Source organism: Macaca fascicularis, chromosome 6 (assembly GCF_037993035.2).
Source record: "Macaca fascicularis isolate 582-1 chromosome 6, T2T-MFA8v1.1".
NCBI lineage: Eukaryota > Metazoa > Chordata > Mammalia > Primates > Cercopithecidae > Macaca > Macaca fascicularis.
Genome location: NC_088380.1, coordinates 114,348,544 through 114,365,529, shown reverse-complemented (window position 1 = coordinate 114,365,529; position 16,986 = coordinate 114,348,544). Strand labels below are relative to the sequence as shown.

The 16,986-nt window shown below is 40.7% G+C and overlaps 1 protein-coding gene across 2 annotated transcripts in view; it reads left to right on the top strand.

Moving 5' to 3' along the window:
- The window catches only part of FBXL17 (F-box and leucine rich repeat protein 17), a 546,079-nt gene that overhangs the window by 520,814 nt on the left and 8,279 nt on the right, over positions 1 to 16,986 (top strand). For both annotated transcript variants that reach the window (XM_065545845.1, XM_005557482.4), the window contains one exon: positions 2,402 to 2,544. In XM_065545845.1, coding sequence (XP_065401917.1) covers positions 2,402 to 2,544 — 143 coding nt within the window. The remainder of the gene's footprint in view (positions 1 to 2,401; positions 2,545 to 16,986) is intronic.

Sequence of the window (16,986 nt, the reverse complement as noted above, 5' to 3'; positions counted from 1 at the left end):
CATGGTTCTGCTGGGAGCTGGCTCCCAACTTAAAATCCACTCCCCAACTTACTATCTTGTGACACTAGGAAAGTTATTCAATCTCTCTGTGACTCCATTTCCTGATTATTAAAGTGGAAATAACAGTAAGACTTAACAGGGTTGCAGTTAGTAATAAATCAGATAATGCACCTGAAATTCTTAGCCAAGGGCCTGGCACATGGAGTGTAGTCAATAAATGTTGGCAAAAATGCTCTAGAGCTCATGAAGTGGTTATTAAATAATTGAATGAGTTAAGAAATAATAAAGTTTCTCATCCTGGCTAACACAGTGAAACCCCGTCTCTACTAAAAAATACAAAAAACTAGCCGGGCGCGGTGGCGGGCGCCTGTAGTACCAGCTACTCGCGAGGCTGAGGCAGGAGAATGGCGTGAACCTGGGAGGCGGAGCTTGCAGTGAGCCGAGATCCAGCCACTGCACTCCAGCCTGGGCAACAGAGCGAGACTCCCTCTCAAAAAAAAAAAAAAAAAAAGAAATAATAAAGTTTCATTCTAACTTCAGTAAATAGTGCTAAGTCAGAAGAAAAGCCTCCAAACATCAGTAATTTTACCACCCAGAATCAATAGCTATTGACGCTTTATCTGCTTATAAAGCAGGCTGTAACAGTCAGGGCTTTTCTGGATAGTACAGGGCTTTCGTGTTCTAGCCTCAGACCTCAATGAAACAACTTCACAAAATCTACCAACCCCAGGCCATCCTGCAAGTGGTGCTTTGTCATCTTTGGAAATTATAGTTTGAGCACTTTGTATTAAAAGGGATTTATTTTATGTATCCCCTACTTCATTTTTCTTAGCAGATCTTCAGGATATCATAAGCAATGAAAGTTATGATGGTACCAGAGAGAACAATTTTCTTAGGTCAGAGACACCAAAATTAACCTGGGATGTTGCTCCTTCTACACAAAGATAGTATTCAGACCATTTCTGCAAACTTTTAGTAGTTGGCAAATCCCCAAATCCCTTGGAAAACTTTAAATATCAAAACAGCATGCACAAAGATGAAAACATTAACAAACTGGTACATAAAGAACTTTAAAAAAAAATTCTCTCTATTGTATTTTCACTGGAAAATACTGGGGTCATGATTGCTGTTTGTATAAACATTAAATATCTGGCTCCTTTGAGTGCTTTCCTACTGGAATGTACAGACATGAGTTTTCTAGTAAAAAAAAAAAAAAAAAAAAAAAAAAAAAAAAAAACTGAGGTAATTAGCAAAGAAAGACTTTTCCAAATATTCTCTTCTGTGAGCTGTAGGAGTAAACATTTGTTAACATGAGTACTTAACTCTATCCATCTAGTCAACACATTTTGGGAACTATCATTCACCTTTATTGTCACAGAAATCAACTTATGCTATCTTAGAAGGAGGAAATTATCAGAAAACCATTTCTCTTTTCTTTTTGATATTTGTGGCACTGTTTTCAGGGTTTTCATTCACAAACCAATGCACCATAAACTGGTGCTGGAGTATTGAAATTTGTTTTTCTGCTCCATAAATATAGAGGTGGGCACATCTATCAAAGTCGGTAGAAAAGAGCCACATTCACCAACTGGTCACTCTGATGGGGTAATGGGCTGTGGGGCTTTGCAGTGACTAGTAGTGCACGTCATAGATTGTGGGATAAGAGTCTGCACTTTAGTGGTGGTACAATGCTAAACAGCTAAGAAGACTACAGATACTCTCATGGTTTACAGATGACAGGCTTCATTTTATATGTTAATAGAAGGAAGACTTCTGATAGGATGAGGAAATTCACCATAACAAATGCATTCCCTTTACTGAACTCTAGCATGGCACCAGTTAAAATCAGCTGTATGTATGATGTACTCTTAATTCCTAACAGTCCCAAGAAGTACTAATGTGAAAAATATTTTATACTTTTACATTTTATAGGTCATGAGCAGATGGAAAAAATTATGCCAATTGGTAAAGACATTCACATGCAGTATAACACTCCTCAAAACGGTGTTTACATGGGTTTTTCTTGAAAAAAAAAATTAAAGTTATCTTGGGTAAAATTATTACTTGGGTTTTCTTAAACGTTGTATCTGTAATTCATTTTATTGTATTCCTTCTGCAGAGCTGCATGTTTGAAAGCACAGGTAACCTTGTAATGAATAAAACTGATAAAAGGTTGTGTCCAATGAAAGGGAAATTATGGAATGATTATTCACTTTGCAAAAGGATTTGTCATAGGGAAGCTTTCGTAAAGCATTTCAAATTTAATTTAGTTTATAAAACATTCATTTACACACAAAATTTCAGGAACAAATTTAGTGAGGAAATGAGATGAATAGTCATAGTAAGATAGAGCTCCCTTACACTGCTAACGTTAATGCTTTCTCTCTGTCCCTTCTTGCAGCACTGATAGCCATTGGGCGGTACAGCATGACAATAGAGACTGTGGATGTTGGATGGTGTAAGGAAATTACAGACCAAGGAGCCACCCTGATTGCACAGAGCAGCAAGTCTCTGAGATATTTGGGGCTGATGAGATGTGATAAAGTAAGAGTTGACTATCAAGTTGTTTGCTTTCTACATATCAGTATAGTTAATAGCTTGATGTCGTATCCTCTCCTTCTCTATCCCCACCCCCATATATTCTATATTATATATACATTATATATATATACACAATTATAGCTATGCATTGTTCGCCTGCTTTTGTAAACTAATCTGGGATTATCTTTGCATTTCCCCACTTAATAATTCTGTGCTTAAGCAGAAAGAAAAAGTAATCATATATATAGAGTCAACTTAGAGTTTGGCATCCTATTTATAAGTCCATGGACCAAAATTTAAAAGGTTACATGACAAACTGCAATTTTCAGGGTCTAACCGTAAAATTATATTCTGTGTTTCAAGTTTCCAGCAACAGTAAAGGTGGAAAGAACAGTGCCAAATTGGTTTTTCACAAGTGTGTAATTTTGCTACTGAACATCTATGTATTCTGGCCACTCGGGAACAAGAAAGGGCCAGTGAGGGGGTATGTGGGAATTTGCATCTCCCCATACATCAGATGCCACTCCTAGCACGTGATAAGAAGTGATTCCAGAGGTCCTGGTGGAAGGCCTGTGGAGCTGACCAGCGATGTGAGCATGAGTTTAGGAAATGGTGCAGCATTTAATGTGGGACCCTTTGAAGACTGAGAAAACAGATAATAAAAATCTATACTGACACCTGTAATCCCAGCATATTGGGAAGCCAAGGCAGAAGGATCACTTGAGCCCAGGAGTTTGAGACCAGCCTGGGCAACAAGGCAAAACACTCTGTCTCTACCAAAAAAAAAAAAAAAAAAAAAAAAAAAAATTAGCCAGGCATCATGCCACACACCTGTAGTCCCAGCTACTAGGGAAGCTAAGGTGGGAGGATCCCTGAGCTCAAGAGGCCGAGGTTGCAGTGAGCCGTGATTGCGCCACACCACCCCAGCCTGGGTGACAGAGCAAGACCGAGTCCCAAACGAACAAACAAAAAACCAAAAAAAAAAAAAAAAACCTATGCTAGACACCAGGCACTCCACAGATGTTTTCTTCTTTATTTATTCCATGTTTTTCCTATAACAAGTCTAAGAAATAGTTATTTGCATTGTGAAGTGGAGAAAATGGAGGCTCAGAAAGACCAGTCAGTGGCCCAGGGATACTCTGGCAAGACTTCACGCCGGGTCTTTGGAGTCTGTATCCAGTGCTACTGGCACAACCCAGGGGGCGTTCTCTGGCCACAGGGGCTGCTTCCTTAGAAAAGGTCCAGTTCAGACACTTGCTCAGAAAGTGCCGCCATCTTGTACTAATTTACACATGTGTGCTACTTTTATAAATGGTGATTAGGAACAAATCTAGCAAAATAATGTGAAACTAAATAGACTTGCCATTCAAAGGGCATGCATTTTCTAAATGTAGCAAATCTGGGGGCAAATGAAGTATGGCCCAAAGCCCTTGTGTCCTTTGTCATTTTTTGTTAATTGACTAATTCTTTTCTCCAAACACTTTAGAATTCCAGCTTATACTAGACCTTTGCCAGTTAGTTATGTTTAGAGAAATGTTGTTATATATTCTCAGCCCAGCCCGGAAGCGACTTACTTTGTAACTAAGCAACAGCACTGAGACCCAGGGCTTGTAAGTCTCCCACAAATCTTTCTACTAACCAACCTAATGCTGCTGCTAACCCTGCCACTTTAAAATGACTTCTTTTAAGACAAGTTAAAGGGTCCACCATAGGCAGAGTGCTCTAGAAACAGGAATCAATGACAGCAGAACTCCTCAGCTTCCAGCAGAAGCTGCCACGTGAATGCTGTCTAACTAAAGCTACCAAAATGTAAGCATTCATGCATATGTGTCCACAACGATTCTCAGAAATTGCCGTATTTCTAATCTGTAATCTTTAGATGGTTAAGATCGGCTCCATCTTCAGAGATACACTGTAGAAGTTGTATGTTACAGTTACTACAGGAGAATATTATTCCCGACATATTTGCTGACCAGCATTTTGCTGATTTTTAGTTAAGAAATGGGTTATTTTCTACCCAAATGCAAATTAGTCCAAAATTAAATAGAGACACTGTACAGATTAGCTGTATCCCTAAGGGTTTTAGCCCTTTCCCTGGGCTGCCTCTGAATCCTTTCTCTAACCAGAGAGCCACTCTGAGAACCCATTGGCTCCAGCATGATGCCGTCTGGTCAGAGCCTGCTGCAGCACAGCCCAGGGAGATGCTGGACCCAGCCTTGCTGTCTGGCTTCCTCAGACTTAAAGCAGCTCAGAGCCAAATACGAGAGGCTCTGTGAGGATGGAAGACAGTTCCAAACCACACACAAAGCACAAGTAAAGGCTTGCACAGAAAAGCCTGCTTGTTGGTTTAGTTGGATGGAAATTTAAAGTAGCTATTCAGTTTTCAGATTTTGTATGATGCCATCCATCTCCAGATTTTAAGTTACCATCAAGATTCAAAGGAAGATTTGAGTAGCAAAGAAAAGAAATTAGTAGCAAGGGTATAGTCTGTGGAGCCAGAGTTCAGGTTCAGATCTGGGTTTTGCACTTACTAGTTGTGTCACCATGGGCAGTTACTAACCTCTCAGTGCTTGTTTCCTCATTTGCAAAATGAGGATACTAGTACCTATCTTGTAGAATTATGAGCATGTAAATGAGTTAACATATGTAAAGCACTTAGAATAATGTCTGTTATATATAAAATGATCTGTTACTGATTATTCTTATCATCAATATCATTATATTAACCCGTGCTGTGATAGTGGAATTTCCCAATGAGAAAAAAAAAAAATTGTATTGCCTGCTATTCAATTTTGAAAGAAAATTAGAAAGAAAGGAAGAAAAAAAACTCAAATTAGAGAATGCTTTGCCTTTGTGCTTTTTCCTCAACTAAATTTAAAATTGAGATTATTTTTTATATAAAGATGTTAGTAATTATACTTTCTACACACCTCTGCAATGGAAAACTAATGCCTCTGTAGGACACTCAGTATTTGGAATGAATTTATTAACCATCTACTCCAGCACAGGGATGCAGAAAGATTTGCAGTGGGAGAAAAGGGTGAGTTGAAGATAAGACTGTTCAAGTACTTAGGGAAACAGAAAGTAACAAGACAAATAAAGGTGAAAAATAAGAATAGAAACAGGAAACAGAAAAACTATGATTAGGGAATGGAGAAGAAGATACACCATCTCTTGTCTGTCTATGATCATCTGTGCCAGCAAAGCATTAAAGAACAAAATTAATTTGGCCCTGTCACTTTTCTCCCTACCTTAACCAAATCTGCTAACCACTAATAAAACCCATTAGAGTTCTCCTCTGTGTTTCTGCACACCAATGGCGCCAATGGAGGGCACAGGGAACCTCAACATCTACTCAGTAAATTCCTTGGCCAGGAATGGCATCAGTGGGATCCCTGCACTGGAGAGAGATGTGGTTTGTGAAGTCTGTGTACCCTTGCACTGGTATTCTGTGATCCTGTGGTTCTGAGAAAGAACATTCTAGTTGCATGTTCTTTCACAGTCAGTTTATTGAGGGCCGCTTATATTTAATACTTTACCAAACTGATGCTTTTTTCCTCATTTCAGCTTTTGAGGTATTGCAAGAATAACAAAATGCATTGTATTTGTTGTAGGAAAACAGTGTTTCCCCCCATGACCCCCACCCCCCATCTCTCTTGGGAGGTTATCAGAGAACAAATGAGAAAAGTTAAACATATTCGTTGCAGATGAAAGCAACATGTACTTGGATTGTCAAACAAGGGCTAAGCGAAACTGCAGTAAATATGTTTGGCTGCAACATTGGTGATTCCTGGGGAGGAGTCCTCCAGTCATTCAACAATGCAGCATTCCCCATGCAGTTGTAAAGTCAGGAAGTGCATTAGGAAGCCCCTGTTTGAGTAGCTTTTCTGATTGCTGGATGGATAAGCATGTTAGAGGGTTTTGAAGCTGACGCCACTTAATCTCCTAAACTTTAGTGCATTGTAAGAACCAAGAGAAGAAAACGCTGTGTGAGACGGCTTTGATGAATTGGGGTGAGCTTATATCCTTAAAGACTGTTCAAAGGCTTACTTGACCTTGGGAATTAGAGTTGACCCGAAATCACCTATCAACTTAACTCACATTTATTTGGTGATTTAGTTAAAAATACTTGTGTAATCAACGGAACTCTCTAATAAGAGCAGTATGTTCACTCTGTTTTCCGCAATCATAAACAGAAGCTTTGGTCATAGAAATGTTTTTCGTGACTTCAGTGAATTCTAGATTCTCTATAGATCTGTTTCTTGTAATTGTATTATATTTTCTTCATTTCTTATAAGGCAGTTTGGATGGAGAACAAAACTATAAAGGACCAAAAAAAAATCATGAGAAAGCTGTAGGACAAATGGAAATGCAGTGTTCAAGGTTAATGAAAAATGTTTGGGGTGACAAGGTTGATGAGAAGGGAGGAGGCACCATGGCCTGGCACTGGCAGAAAAACAGCCCTCACCAGAGGCAGCCTGGCTAGTTTGCGAGGCCTCGGTGGTAAAGTGTCGTGGTGGAAACCTCTGCAGTGTGTGTTAATACAGAAGTTTGGAGACGCAGGCCTGAATTATGAGCAGTGAATAACATCATAAACGTAGCAATTCTCAAATGCCAAACCCTTGTGAAAAGCAGTTGGATGGAGAAATGCTGGAGCTTTTAAAAGCTCCCTTTCACTTTCTATTTTTTTTTTAACTTCATGCAGAACTAATTTTATACACTGTTCATTTGATTTGAAAATGCCAGCGTCTGGGGTATCATTAAAGAGCGTTATTGAGGGAGCCACTCTTGGCAAAGCATTTTGCTTAAAATGCTTGGTTCTTATGTCCCTGCATAGTTATAGATGGGGAGGAGAAAGTGTGCCTCGGTTTACCTAACCCCACGCCTCTGCCATGGCCCGGAGCAGATGGCTACCCTTCTGCTGGGAGGTTTTTTTTCCTCCTTGGCCAGTAGAGGCGCCTGGAGGGCTGTGGGGGCCACATTACTTAAGGAACAGACATAAATAGATTGTGAAAGGTCCACCCTAATGTCCTATGACCAAAGCCTCTTGGAATTTCTTTGATTTCTAGTTGACATAAATTAGAATTACACAGGCGTGAAGAGCCCGCCCAGAAAAGATGAGAGAGGCTGCTAGAGAGGAGAGCCGCCTCTGTGTGAGCCTATTGATTATCCAGCTGCCTTCAGGCCAGGGGCCTCTGTGGAGGCCGACTACTATTGATCCACACCACGAAAATAATCGAATTAATTCATTTCTCATCAAACTGACATTGCCAAGACCGTTCTCCTTACCTGCCCCAATTCCTGAAGTTCTTAGTTGAGGAGTGAAATAGTGATTTCTTTTAGTAAATGTTGCTATATTCTCCAGGACATAAGAAATCCCGGTTTTCACATGGAGTTCTACATTTTTAAATGGGAGAGAGATTTTCTTAAATCGAATCAATAAGAAGCCAATACAGAAAGCAAGTGATAGAAACCAATCAGCTCTTTCGAGCCAGGAGTCTGCTTTACCACCTGAAAATATCTAGGACCAAGTTTTGGGTGCCCAATTTAATGTAAAAATATTCAGGAAAAATTGACCACTGCATATTTCAGGAAGTAATTACGGTAAGCGAAAGCCTCAGCAACTTAACTACTCCTGTGGAGAAAATGGAGTTTTTATCAGCTTGTTTAGGAATCATAAGCAGGAAAGCCCTATGGGGAAAATAATATAGGACTCTGTAACTAACGTACAGAACTAACTGGAAAAATCAGTTTCAGAGAAAAATAATTTGAGGGCACTGTGTCCAGGACTGTTTTGGTAGCAATTCAGCCATGAAACAAAGCGTGTACCTGCAGGGACTCTCCTCTTCCCTGCCTTGTCTGCGCAGCTGTTTCCACGTTGCCCATAGCCAAAATGTAAGATTTAAAATTGATGCTGTATCAAAGAAAATAAAGTAAAAAAAAAAAAAAAAAAAAAAAAAGAAGAAGAAAAGAAAACATTCTATTCAAATAAGGCAGGAGTGGTCTAACTGTATCAGACTGTGCAGTCCTCTGTTGTGGGTGACATAACCCTTATTCAGACAGCCCACATGACATGTGGCCCCAAAAGAAAGAGGGGATGAGAAATGGTGAGAGTGCAGCTGGGGCTCTAAAATCTGAACTTCAGTCCTTCACTTGAAGCATCAGCATCTTTTTCCTTTTGCTGATGAAACAGTTTCTCCAGGTGATTTTCACATAGGAGCACTTTAAAACGCATTTTACAACCCTCTCCTGATTATTCCTGGTAATTGAAACAGGGAAAAACACATCAGCTGAAATTCAGAGGTTACCTTTCAACCTCATTTTAGTTAAGTGTTCCCATCTCCTCCTCTTCCAACCCTGTTCACCTGAACTTCTAAGAAGTGGTAACTATAAGTCCTTTCCGGTATTTAAATATGAAACCAATAAACACTGATGTGGAATTTTATAAAAGAGGTTGAGCACTAGTGTCAAACTGTTAGGTTTTCAAATTCTACCTCCATCATTTTACTCTCTCCGGGACCTTGGGTGACTTAATCTCTAAAAGCCTCAAATTCACCAACTGAAAAATGGGGATGATAATGACATTTATCCCATAGGGTTGTTAAAAAATTAAATGAAATATTGTGATAAAGACCTTAGCTCAAAGTCAGGCACACTATAAGCACTCAATAAATGTTAACTACTATTAGCATTATCATTATATTTATTCACATATACATACCTGCTCTGGAATCTTGTGTCTGCTATATTAATCACCTGTCCAACAGGTTCATAATATAAATTCACAAGCTTAGATCTTCATAGAAGAACTGGCCTCCTGAGACTAAGGCAGCAATTCTTGAAAATAATGGAATTGTTTTTAATCATTAGGACTCACTAAATTACAGCCAAACTTACAGAGAAAGAAGAAACGTGGAACCGGTAGGAGTCAGTCCTTTCTTGTGAGCAGAGAGTGAAGACCTGCCAAGTCAAACAGCCAGTCAATGTCCAGGCTGAGATTTGTTTGGTTTGTTTTTTCAGGAAAATCAACATCTGTGTAGAACCTTTTAAGGGAATGTGCTGCAAGTAGCTACTTATGTTTTGCTGGCCTCTGTTATGGGATTGATGGATAGTGAAATTGTTCATTTGCTTTTAAAAGGGGGAAGGAGAGAGCCTACTGTTCCCCAAATACCGTAGGTTGAATAGATTGTTGTGTTGGAGTTTGCCTGAAGGCACCCTGGAGCGTCATTGCTTTGCAGTAAATAATCTCCTTGGAGCTTTGATTTGGTTTCAGTAATTATATGAAAGAATTAGATTGTAGGATCATATTAGTTTTCGAATTTAAAAATAGAATAGGTAGCAGCAATTCCTCAACAGAGCTCAGATGAGATCCCAGAACTCTTAATCACCTGACTTCACCAAGTAGCAACAAGACTAGCCTGCAGTGACCAGGTGACTGAGGGACTACTGCAGGTGGGGAAGCGATGGCTCAGCCCACATGCCAGGCCTGGCCATCCAGCAGCAGCGGGTCTTCAGGGCCTACTGTGCTGTGCCTAGAGAAAATCCTGTTCCTGTTTGCAAGCAATTTTTCAGAGAAAAACGAAGCCTCTCCTGCCTCCAATTTTTATCATATATTTTATTAATAGTTGATTTCTTCAAGAAATATCTATTGAGTGACTTAGTATATTCAAGTCACTGTGATAGGTCAGAAAAGAACAGTGAACAAGATACACTCCCTATGCCATGGGGCCTGCAGCCTCTTGGGAGAGGACAAGCAAATGGGCAGCTACAGTACTGTAAAATTGCTGATTATTTATTTTTAAGTGACACCCAAGGTTATGCTTCTTCTGAACAAAGAGCCTCACTTTGATCCTACATCAGCTTTCAGCCGTGGTCCTCTAGCCTCTTTTCTTGCCATTCTATTTAATTTCTGAAAAGGATTGTCTAGGAACAGTTTTCCTTGCTTTCTCGCCACCTGTTATGAACTATTTCCATCCACACCATGCCACTGATGCTGCTCTTTTCAAGGTCAGCAGTGGCCTCTGTGTCACCAAATGCAGTGGCCGTTTTTCTGTTCTCACTTCCCCCATCTCTTGGCAGCAGCATCCATATGATAACCACTCCGTCCTGCCAGAGAATGCTTGTCTCTTGTCTTCCACTTCACCAGACTGTGGCTTTGCTGCTATCTCTGCGTTCCCCACCGCCTCCCTGTGCCACCATTCCCGCATCTGTAAAATGAAAATAATACATCTGTCTCACATCGAGAGAGTGGAGTGAATTAATCTGTGTGGTGTTCTTCCTATGAAGCAAGCAATAAACATTAGCTCTTGCTTGTTGTAGTGGTTGATTTTTACCCTTCCTACCTTCATCTCTTTCCTTCTCCTTACTAGAATATAAGATCTGTGGGTTTCTCCTTCTATGTTACATTACCAGGACCTACCACAGTGGCTGGTACACACTAGTTGCTAAATAAATATGTATTGCATGCTGGATGGATGGATAGATTGGACTGTGTTTCTCATCTGCATTCTCTTCAACCAGAGCAGCCCCATTCTTATTGTTTTATGTACTTGAAATCTACAGTTTTGGTTTGTGAAAGTATTATACAGCTAAAAGTAAATTTGAAAATCATTAGATTCCACTGCCTCTTAATAATTTAGTGGATTGTAAAAACTACCTAGACAGAGGAAAATAAATAAACAAGTGAGAAAGGTCCCCCCTTGGATTTCATATGAAATCTGTATACCTGGGGAGCTGTGAGGGCAGCTGCAAGCCCCGGGAGGATCAGGACATTCAGATGAGCTCAGCATCTGCTGCATGGTTGAACTTGGCATCCTTCAGAGCCCAGCCCTGCAACGTTCTGATTTATGTACAGTTCATCTTCTGAAAACCAAGAATAGCACTTATTTTCAGGTTTTTGAATCTACAGATTTATCGGTCACATTAATGCAGAATAAATTTTTGCTAATCATGAATTTGTTTTAGGAAACAGGTCAAATTTGTAAATGCTACAAAATGGAAATGGCAATTTTAGAAAGATTTTTTTTCATCAAGTGTGCACTTGCTGATTACCACTACCTTATCCTTTATGTAAGAAAATAAAAACTGAAATCGAGAAAGCCATTATGCACAAAAGAAAACACACTTTTAGTTCAGAGAGCTTTCCCCCTCGATTATGTTTTTCAGCTTAACTTCATGAGTTTAATTTAGAAATACCTAGATGTGTTCCATAAGTACATTGCACTTACCACTCACTTAGTGACTACATTAATTATCTTATTGGGGCCTAGTTTTTCTTTTTTCAAATTGTTGATCATTTGCTGAATCATTTGTAGCACTACAGATGACTCCCCCAAGCAACTTTCTCCATCCTGGTGTCCCACATACGTTATGTTCTGGTTCTTATCTGCACCACATGCACATACGCATAGATTTGATTGTGGCCAAGTCCTGGCCAGTGGTTTGTGGCCTTAAAGCGGCCAACCCATGGTTGTGTACCTGGAGCTTGCTTTCTCAGTGGAGGATAGCTTGGAAACATCTTTCTCAGTGGAGGATAGCTTGGTGATACAGGGAATGAAAATGTCACTAATTTTTCTCTCTGACAGTCTGGTTGTTGGACTTCCTGTCACACTAATCTCTAATTAGAGGCTTCAGGTTAGCAAGCCCCAATTCTCACTTAACACTGCAGGCGTTTCTGTGATCCCCATCCTCCCAAGTTCTTTGCTGCTTTCTCACTGTGCTAATTCAAGTGAATAGAAGCAGTGCTAGTGTTAACAGGCAACACACATTTCATGAAAAAGAGACAGCATGAAGCCAGGCCTGTTGTGATATTGACAGAGCATAGCACTTCCAATCATTGCAGATTCCGAAATGGAATGACTGCATTTGACAAAGTTGAATGAATTTATGAGCCTGCCTCTGTCAGGTTCATTGCATTCTCAGTATCTGTCTTATTGTATACTTTGGGATTTTTCGATGATTTTTTTTTTTTTTTTTTTTTTTTTTTTGCCACCCAAGAGTACTATTTCTTACCTCTGTATGAAAAACACATCCTTAAAGACCCCAGGCTACCGGTATGAGGTTCACGCATGAAGCATCGTACATTATGGATGCTCTGTGGTCAGCTGACTCCCAGATTTAGCAAGTTGCTTTTAGGCTCCAATGAGATAGTCAACTTTTCTTCTTAAAATTTCTTTTCTTAAAATTGTATTAACCCAGCATTTTGGGAGGCTGAGGCGGGTAGATCACGAGGTCAGGAGATTGAGACCATCCTGGTTAATACAGTGAAACCCCGTCCCTACTAAAAATACAAAAAAGTAGCTGGGTATGGTGACACGTGCCTGTAGTCCCAGCTACTCAGGAAGCTGAGGCAGGAGAATCGCTTGAGATCGCGCCACTGCACTCCAGCCTGGGTGACAGCGAGATTCCATCTCAAAAAAAAAAAAAATTAAATACCTAATCATGAATACCCTCTCCTTCCATATCATGGATTTTCCACTGAGGAAGCACTAGGTCCATGTGAGAACTGGGGATAGGAGAATTTTTTTTCCTTCCCCTTAGCTTTTGGGAAGATCAGATGGAGGCCACCTTTGGCTTTGCCTAATGAGAGATCGAAGACTTGATGCTGAAGGAGAAGAAGCCAGTCCATTTTTACCACATTCAAAGAATGCATATTTTGTTTCAGACAATGATGAATATTTGAAAAAAGAAGGGCTAATAAGCTATAGCAACAACAGTTCCTTTTCCCCAGAACCTCTAGCTCAGAGGTGTCATATCGTGGGAAGTGGGCAGGTGCTTAGTTCAACCTTGCCTTCAGATCCCCAAGAACAGGAATCACCTGTGCATTCTAGGAGCTTTTTCAGTCAGTGGCTTTAAACCAGTAGGTCTCCCCGATCTGCATTTTGGAATCTCCTGGAAGTTTTACAACTGCTGATGCCTGACTCCCTGTCCACCAAGACTCCGATATAACTGGTCTAGGATATGGCCTGGGCACTGGGATTTCTAAAAGATCTTCAGGTAATACTAATGAGCAGTTGGGTCGACAACCACTTTATTCTTGTTTGTATCTTTCTTGCCCTTGTAGACACAGTTTAATTCATCCCATGTCAGTAAACATTTATCATAAGTTTGCTATATATGAGTCACTGTAGGGTTTATGGCAGAAGGCCTTGGTTTGTCTGAGAAAGGAAGAGGGAAGGAAGGAAATGTGAAGCTGATTACAGGGGAGAATAAAGGAGCCAAGTGCTAAGGTAGGAAGCTTAGCCTCGCCACTGAAGAGAAAGAGGTGAGAGATTGAAGAGGTACCAGTTTCCTAGTTCCCTGCTCTCACCATAGCAAACCTCAGCAGAATGTGGCATGTCACCTGAACAGGGACGTGCGAAGTCCTGCTGCAAAGGGAGAGAGATAGAATTATAAAAATCTACACAGGCCAGCAGAGAGTGGGCACATGTTGTCAGCTGTGCAGGATCCTGGAAAAATCAATATATCGTCTGCTCTTTTTCTCTTTTCTTGGTGTCCTATTTAAAATATTTTAAACTGCACTTAGATGACTCACCTCATTTACATGCAAATTTGGGGTGTTACTAAAATTCACATTACCCTGATTTCATCCTTTTTAATATGTGCCCATCTTAGAGCCTGTGGGCACCAGCTGAAAGCACATTAAGGTCTGTTTGAATATGCATTGTTCACGATGACTTTTGCTGGCACCTGGTGAATACCAGGTTCCACAGATATCCACTAGTTTCCCAGAGAGCCAAGAAACGCGGAGAGAAGCAGGCTCCGGAGGCGTATTGCCCCAGAGACAGCACTCTGCTTCTGGGCCGCCAGGAGTCAGCCTCTGGGGCTGTTAGCAGTGAGTGACATTACCCAGGGAGTCTGTGAAGAATGACAGACCAGTGTGAAGGCCCAAGCCCTGAATTCGGAGGCAGGAGCTGAGTGTGCTATTTGTGATGCCTTCACAGATATACTGTGGGCCTTTTACTCTTTCCACCTGCAAATAAAGGGGTCCACCTTCTTCGCCCCTCCCTTCCTCACAGCAGAGCTATTTGATACAATAACTTACTGCAGGTATACACTTGAGTTCATTGGATGGGGCGGGAGAAACATTGCATAGCTTACAAAGTAACGCCTGATGAGTTGTTTTATTCTAGCTCATAAGCTGGTTTCCTTTCTTCTCTGAATAATATGTGCATATTTTGTGGATATGGTACACAGGCTGACACCTTCTTGTCCTTCAGAAGTCCAAATATCACTTCATTTGGAAAGCCCTTTCCAGCCCTCAAGGAGCAGGTCAGGTGCCTACTGTGGGCTTCCTTCTGCAGCAACCTGCACTTCCCTAGAAAGCACTTTCCGGGCTTTGCTGTTGCTGGTGTCATTGTTCCTCCCCTGCTGGGTTATAAGCTACAAGAAGGCAGGGGCCATATCTGGCTTGCAGGCCATCCTACCTCTGTAACAAGGGAAAGTGTGTTTATGGGTGAGAGACGGGAAAGGAAGCAGTGCCCATTTCTGGCGTAGTCACGGATGGCCTATCCAAAGGCCTGTTGTCAGTCCTGCGGCTTCTTCGCATTTCCATCATGCTTCAAAGTCTCAGGTAACCCACAGCTCCACAATAGACCACTCTGCAGGCCAAGCGAGATCCATTATAATTTACATTTAGAGCAGCCATTTTGAAAACACTGTCAAGGACTTTGAAATGTATGTATATGCAAACTGCAATCTCTTTTATATTCATTAAAAAAACGAATGTCAGTAAATATTTCACAGGGCAGGAGATCAGCTAGACCCCAGTCTTGACACTTTCCATACCACACCATCTTACCTAAAGGGCCAGGCAATGTGGTACAGTGCAGAGAGCACTGTGTGTTAGGGTCCTGAATTCAAAATCTAGCTACCATTTACTAGCTCTGTGAAATAGAAATTCCGTCTGATTAGGGGTATTCATGCTTAGATGTCTGGGAAATAATAGATGTTCACTGAATATTATTCCCTTCTTGTCTTCCCCGTCCTTGCCTGAACAGAGACATACTTTTATTTTGCTTTATTGGTTATTTGAGTAAAACATTAGCAAATTGTTTTCAAGTATTTTGCCAAAATAAACCATACCGAAGAGAAGGGTTTGATTGTCTCTTAACACGCAAAAGCCTAATACTGTGTGTTTAGCAGTGGGGGCATGGGGCATTTTTGGTGGCAGAATTTCTCCTTATCTGAGATTGCCATTCATTGCACGCTTCTGAGGCATCAGATACTAAACACTACCATGACAGCAGAACCAACTGAAAAAAGAGAGCCCTTCACATTTTCACTTGCCTCCACATAGGGGTGAAGGCATACCAACTCCCAAAGCCCAAGAAATCAGAAGGTAGAAATGGCATTGTTTTGAGTCAGGAGACCTGTCCACAATTTACTCTTTGCCATCAGATAACTATGACATTAAAAGGGAGCTTAAATGTCACAAAATTTCCAAATCATCTGCCTTCCTGGGCCTGCCGTCTTGAGCAGGCTGCTGATGCTGTAAACACCAGTGTCAAATCCTCTGAACTGTGTGGGGTTTTGCCAAGTTTTGGAAACTGACTCGTGTCCAGGATCATTAGCATGCCTCTTAGTCTACACACCTGGTTTAAGAACGATCTCCAGTGTGGAGGGTTGACATCAGGCAATCCAAAGCATAGCTTAGTTATTTTCTGAGTACGCCCTGACAGCCACATGACCCAGCAAAACTTGCTAAACCACCATCATGAGCTGCTTTGGTCTCCTGTGCAACATTATTGGAAACTCTAGGGAAGATGTATCTGGAAAGAGGTATCTGGTGATGTCAGATGGAAAAGACAATAGCGCAAAGAATCACCATGGGTATGAACTTCAGAGGATTAAAGGAGTTTGGGGCTGCCATAATATCAGGACTTTAGAGACTGCTACCACTCTAGTTGAACAGTCTGGGAACAAGGTGAGCTTATCTCTACAATTTCTGGCTCAGTACTATTTGGTGCTTTTTTAATGTACTCAATAAATATTCATTGAACAACTCCTATGTGAATTTAGCCAACACATATTTATTGAGTATATACTATGTGCTAGAGATTTGACAGTGAACAAAACCAGCAAGAACGTCTGTCTCATAGAGCCTGTATTCTGATGGGCAAGAATATACCAGACAGTGCCTGTAGGACTAAAAACAAAGAGATGACTGAAATTCTCCTTGTTGTCAAGAACTTTAAGTGGTTTTCTCTTAATTGTGATTTTAATATAATCAGATGTCAAATATTTTCCCCCATCATAAATATGTCTTCTTTTAAAACCTGAGTTAAAAAGGAAGTAACAATCACTTAATGTAAATGGCTTCTTCTGCAAATTTTATCAGAAATGACGTCTATTGAACAGTACGTGTCATTGAGGAGATAAGTCAGGCCTGGGTTTACACTTATCTGGAACTTTCTGGGGAAATTAATAAAGAGACTGTAATGGCTT